This window comes from Cryptomeria japonica, chromosome 8 (genome assembly GCF_030272615.1).
Source record: "Cryptomeria japonica chromosome 8, Sugi_1.0, whole genome shotgun sequence".
NCBI classification, from domain to species: Eukaryota; Viridiplantae; Streptophyta; class Pinopsida; order Cupressales; family Cupressaceae; genus Cryptomeria; species Cryptomeria japonica.
The window spans coordinates 39,448,902-39,455,524 of record NC_081412.1 but is presented as its reverse complement, the minus strand read 5'-3'; the positions used below and the strand labels follow the sequence as shown (position 1 = coordinate 39,455,524).

General features: G+C 36.5%; 1 protein-coding gene across 1 annotated transcript; it reads right to left on the bottom strand.

Annotated features, from left to right (window-relative positions):
- Positions 1-728: 728 nt before the first annotated feature.
- On the bottom strand, positions 729-4,281 carry LOC131027393 (pentatricopeptide repeat-containing protein At4g21065). The gene is made up of 2 exons (XM_057957472.2): positions 1,213-4,281; positions 729-1,025 (listed from the first exon to the last, which is right to left on the bottom strand). Exon 1 carries the CDS (start codon positions 4,049-4,051, stop codon positions 1,298-1,300), a length of 2,754 nt encoding a protein of 917 aa, XP_057813455.2. The 5' UTR covers positions 4,052-4,281; the 3' UTR covers positions 729-1,025; positions 1,213-1,297.
- Positions 4,282-6,623: the final 2,342 nt, after the last annotated feature.

Sequence of the window (6,623 nt, the reverse complement as noted above, 5' to 3'; positions counted from 1 at the left end):
TCTTTAGGGAAGACATCATCTTGTCTTGCTTCTTTTCTAGTTGCCCCATTCACTCTTTGAGGTAAGTGAAATCAACATACATTAAGCTAAAATCTATCGTGTATTCATTCTTAAAAAAACTAATACTTACCTTAGCTTCAAGCTCCTCGCCATTGATATCTATATGGAAAGAAGAAATTCTACCTTTCCATCTTTTCATTTTCATTTCTATACCAATTTATAGCATTTAACAAAGTTTTCTATATATTCAAAACATTTGCATTTATGATGACCTACATATTGGTCTATTTTGTAGTGTAGAATCCTACTATTTTTCATGTAAGTGGAAATGATTAAGCAATAGATGTATAATTATTTTTTTCATTGTTTTTTTACACAACTATTTCTTCTTATGTGTTAGTATATAGATGTCTTGATTTATGCTATCATTTAAGCACTGTTTACATACTTTAAAATAATAATTAATCATATAAATTATATTTTTTTTTTTAACATTAAAAAACGAACCTCTCTTATAGTCTCTTTCTCGATCACCTCGCAATCTCTATTTACAAAATATCAGTTTATAAACCTCATTATACAAATTAGTTAGATAGTATACACATATATACCAAACATAATATACTTCAAATAATAGATACTATACATATATACCAATTGCAATATTAAAAAAGTAAAAAATAACTGAGTTCATATACGTATTACTCTCCCAAAAGCAAAAAGCAATGTGAAGCAAAATTATAAATCTCTGCCCATAAATTAATGTAGATCCAAAAGAATAAATAAACAATTTCATACAAGAATGGCATAATTGACATAGAATGATACAATTAATCCAAATAAAAGGACCGCACAAAATAACAAAGGTTAGTATGAGAAGAGGCGCTTTTACCATCTTCTCCAAGCACTGGATTGACTGTAATCAGTTTCCTAGCATTTCCTCTTGACCAAACATTAATCCATTTCCTTAACTCATGTTCCTCTCCTTTTGCTCATTCCCTGTCTCCACCTCCAGATAAAGTTCCCTGAAAACAGTTCAATGTCATGATGCCTCCAAAGTATCATACAAACAGAACTTAAACAAATACCCCATTAGTATATAGAGGCAATGGTGCGCATTGTGTACTATACATATGAATTAATTAGTAAATAGAGTGGCCTAGGTATCCAAACTCTTTAGAAAAAACGATTTTCAGAAACTAGAAACAAAACCTGGTTCCTTCTTTATCACTACAGGTGTGACACGCTGCATCCGCTTTAAGTACAAGCCTATGATGACAAATTGCTTCCCTTAGCATCACCAATAATCTTTGCAAGAACATTGTCCTTCTTTGAAATGATGAAACCGGTTTGCATCTCTTACAACAATTTGCCTTGCAACAATCTTGGAGATAAACTTGGTTGCAGTGTGACAGTCAACACATACTCGAAGGTTTTTGACAACTCTGATAGTTGATCCAGGAGGCGTGTTTAACAATCCAAATGCAATTGCCAACTTCTCACTGTGGTGGCAGAGGAATAATTCTTTTTCCTCCTCCTCCACATCATTCAGTACGTATCTGGAGTCTGGAAGATAACCTGTCATCTTCATCTCCCAAGACAATTTCTCCAACTTTGCATAGATCTCCTGTGTCTGTGGGTGTGATCTATCTCCTACACTAAAAGCCTCTACCATTTTATGACCTTCAATCCAACTACATCCAGGTATCTTTTTTATGTCTTTATCTTCCATCAATCTTCTTACCATGTGAACCTCACCCCACCTTCCCACCTCTGCATAGATGTTGGACAGAAGAACATAAGTCGAAGTGTTTTTAGGATCCAACTCAAACAGATGAGTTGCTGTAAATACTCCTAATTCTATATTCTTATGTGTTCTGCAGGCACCAAGCAAACATGTCCACACAACCACCACAGGTTTAGATGGCATTTTGATGATAAAGTTTAGAGTTTCTTCAAGATAGCCAGCACGGCCAAGAAGGTCAACCATACACACGTAATGATCGATTGTAGGTGTAATGCAGTAAGAGTCATTCATGACATTGAAGTATTTACATCCCTCACTCACTAAACCTGCATGACTGCATGCTAATAAAACACAAGCGAAGCTTACATAGTCAGGCAATGTCCCAGAGTGTTTCATTAGTTCAAAGAGTTTGATAGCATCTTTACAAAAGCCGTTTTGTGCATATCCTGCAATCATTGCAGTCCATGAGATCAAATTTCTTTGAGGCATGTTGTCAAACAGATCACGAGCCGTATTTACGTTTCCACACTTAGCATACATGTCTACCAGAGCACTTGCAACTACAACATCCGACAGAAATCCGCTTTCAATAACGCTTTGATGGATGTCCATACCCTGTTCCAAAGCCCCCATTTTGGCACAGGCTGGGAGGATGCTAACAAAAGTTGTGGAATCTGGCTTTACACCTTCCAAATGCATTAGCTTAAAAATTTCCAAGGCTTTTTCAGCAAATCCATTTTGTGCATATCCTGCAGTCATCGCATTCCATGAGACCACATCTCTTTGAGGCATATTATCAAACAATTCGCGTGCCTTCTCTAATCGTCCACATTTTGCATACATGTCTATCAGAGCATTTGGAACTGAAATATCGGACGGAAACCCATTTTCAATTATGCTTTGATGGATGTCCATACCCTTTTCCAAAGCTCCCATTTTGCCACAAGCTGGGAGGATGCTGGCAAATGTTGTGGAATCTGGCTCTACACCTGCCAATTGCATTTGCTTAAAAGTTTCCAGGGCTTTCTCAACAAACCCGTTTTTGGCATATCCTGCAATCATAGCATTCCATGAGATAACATCTCTTTGAGGCATTTCATTGAAGAGTCTTAAAGCCTCGTCGAGAACGCCATTTTGTGCATATCCTGCAATCATTGATGTCCACGAGATGACATTTCTTTGAGGCATCTCCTTGAAAAGCTTTAAAGCCTCATCGAGAGCACCATTTTGTGCATATCCTGCAATCATCCCATTCCATGAGATCACATTTCTATCAGGCATTCCATCAAATAGTGCACGTGCAGTGTGTATTCTCCCACATTTCGCATACATATCTACCAGGGCACTTACAACCACAACATCTGACAAAAATCCGCTTTCAATTACGCGTCGATGGATATCCATACCATATTCTAAAGCTCCCATTTTCGCACAGGCTGGGAGGATGCTTGCAAAGGTTGAGGGAATTGGCTTTACACCTGCAAATTGCATTTGCTTAACAAACTCCAAGGCCTGTTCAACAAACCCATCTTGTGCATATCCTGCAATTATTACATTCCACGAGCCTACATCTCTTTCAGGCATTTTATCAAACAGTTCGCGCGCCTTGAGTATGTCTCCACATTTTGCATACATGTCTATCAGGGCACTTACAACGACAACATCTGACAAAAATCCCCTTTCCATTATGCTTTGATGGATGTCCATACCCTGTTTCAAATCCCTTATTTTGGCACAGCCAGGGAGGACGCTGGCAAAGGTGAACTGATCGGGTTGAACACATGTTCGTTGCATTTGACGAAACAGTGATAATGCCTCGTGTGGACACCCATCTCTTCTATAAGCTGCAATTATGATATTCCACGAGATCACGTCTCGTTCTGTCAATTCGTCAAACACTTTACGAGCATCACCCAAACCACCGCACTTGACATACACGTTGATAAGATTATTTTGAAAAAATGTGCCTGTAGCAAATTCAAATCCCATGTGGGTGATGTGGGAATGGATTCGTTTGCTCTCTGAAAGGGCTTTCTTGGAAATGCAGGCCTGCAATAGTTTAAGATATGTGGACGATTCTACATTTGGGTTTTGTGTGGTAAGGAGAATGTGTAAGGCTTCCTTCAACCGACCCTCGCTACATAATCTTGTGAGACTTAGATTGGCAGTGGGTAGAAATGACATTGGCAATTTATGATTACAGTTGAAACCTTGAAACTGTACATTGTTATTAAATCTACCTGTGCTGCAACAATAACAAAATAGTGTCCCCTTCTTTATCCTCGAAAGTAGTTTCATGGACATCTGTTTATTTCTATGGATGTGAATGGCATCGTGCAAGCAAGTGGATGTTGGCAAAGAAATGCAGCGAACAAAGCCCTGTTGTGCATAGTCACATACTTGCGATTAATGGCAAGTATATTCAGTGTTTCCACTTCTCAAGATGCCAAGAAAAACTTACACAGTTTTATTATTCAGTGACATTCAGAAGCTGGTTATGTTCAGCCTATAAGCTTGTATTTGGAGGTCACATGCCCGAGTGTTAAAGGTCTCTTGAAATTTCAAAGTAACAGTGTATAAGTGTAATGGTGAAAATTTCATATTTTTTTTTTCTTTTTTAAATTTTGATTCAATTATTGTTTATGTAATATAAAGGTATTGTAAAAGTTAATTATGTATCTATGTTAATTCTTATTTAGTTTTGAGATAACATCTTAACATGATTACTAGTATAATAATTACCCTTGGTTACTAGCAACTTTTGTTTTGAAACTCATTATACCTTCAATATCCTCTTAATCAATCAAGCATCTTCTTTTCAATTAGACGAGCTAGTAACATAACCTTACTAAATCATGGGAAGGGTCGTCACTCTACACCATAGATGTGTCATCTCACACTAAATAAGATAAGCTCACTTAACAAGATAAACCCTAGATCTAGACCTAATCCTCGATGGTTGGCCCTACCTACCCTGTGAATAAAAATGTGAGTACTAAATAAGAAAGATTGAAATAGCAATTATCAACCTAAGAATACACAAACAAATCAAATACTCAAGATTAGGATGCTAAAAAGAAAGCTCAAAAGACAATTAATGAGTAAGAAAACACAAACTTAATAGCTCCTTTTTGTTGAGGATTTGTCCTTCAATTTGATTTGATGTGTGCTTGATTTCATGCTTCTAAGGATGCTAGATGTGCTCCATGCTGATGAATGTTCAAAATAAGCTAAAATGGACGCAAGTGATGAATGAAAGCAAATGAAAGATGGATATGGTTGCAAATGAGAGTGATTAATTTGGCACTGTATGCTAGATTAGTGGGTCAATCAATCAATCAATTAGAAAAACAAGAAACTAACATACCAATGAAACATTAGATATAAGGACTAACATGGTAAATTAATTAAACAAGCCAATCCTTCAAAAGAGTCCCATTGTCCTCTATCTTCAAGGATTCTTTAAATCATGATTGCTCTCAGATCATTGAGCAATTGATCCTTAGAATGACAACTCAAGGAACGATATATATATATATATATATATATATATATATATATATATATATATATATATATATATATATATATATATATATATATATGAAATGATTTATATGCCTATGCAACCAAGATCAACAAGATTATGCTATTGATAAAGAGATGTTATGCTAGCATGATATACTATGCTAACATGATATGCTATTCTAATGATATGTTACTGATAAAAATGCTTCTAAATGCTTAAGCTCATGAGATAAACAAAGAGAGACAAAATGTAGATTCTAAGACTAAGAAGTGGTGACCTTGATAATGAAGGAATGAGTCCTATTTATAGAAGAAATGGGCAATTGGATTTTAGGATTGCTTGAGAATTTAGTGATCCTCAATCCATGTTTACAACTTTCACCAATGAAATGGTGACAATTGTCAACATGAGAAGGCTTTAGAGGAAAGAGAAGAGGCATTAAATGCCTGAGAAGACATGGTGGTTACCCTAGGGGGTTTGGTTAAGGTTGAGTTAATGGATAAAGCTTGTATCCAAAGGATAAACTCTTGTGTAAGGGTTAAAGGATAACCATGGTCAAAGCAATGAATGCTTGAAGAGGCCTGTTGAAATGTGGCGACTGATCAAAAAAGTACTGTACACTCAGCACGTATCTTCGTCGGGGTCTGGGGCCGGGCCGAGCCCCGAAAAATTTTTTGGGGTATTTTTTTTTATGAAAATTGACATTGTAATAAAACCCTAAAAAGACTGACTTTGTTTTTGCCCTAAAAACGCATGTTATAAGCGGCTGAGATTCTTAAGAATTGTAAGGGGTTGATGTACAATTTTTGCTAGATAATAAGAAAGATTGGATGGTTGTGTATGGTGGATGTAACCCATTCTGGGTGAACCATGTTAAATCTCTGTGTTATCTGTGTCCTGTTTTATTCCTTTATCTTTTGTATTTAAATTTGCATATAATTGTTAGTTCATATTTGCTTTGGATCTGCTTGAAACCCTAACAATTGGTATCAGAGCGAGGTATTCTGTAAATTGGTAGGACTCTCAGATTTGAGTGGGAGCAATGGAGGATTCCAAATTCAAGGTCAAAAAGTTTAACGGCCAGAATTATTAGTTATGGAAAATGCAGATGGAGGATTACCTGTATCAAAAGGATTTGTAGCGGCCATTGGAAGGAAAGACAAAGAAACTGACCACAATGTCAGATGAAGAGTGGGACATTTTAGATAGAAAGGCACTGGGATCCATTCGATTGTGCCTTGCGCTGTCTGTAGCATTCAATATAACAGAAGCAAAAACGGCTGTAGATTTGATGTCAACATTGGCTAAGTTGTATGAGAAACCCTCGACTTCGAATAAGGTATTTCT

Excerpts from the sequence above, each read along its gene's own strand:
- LOC131027393 (XM_057957472.2), bottom strand. The coding sequence starts at position 4,051 with ATGTCCATGAAACTACTTTCGAGGATAAAGAAGGGGACACTATTTTGT.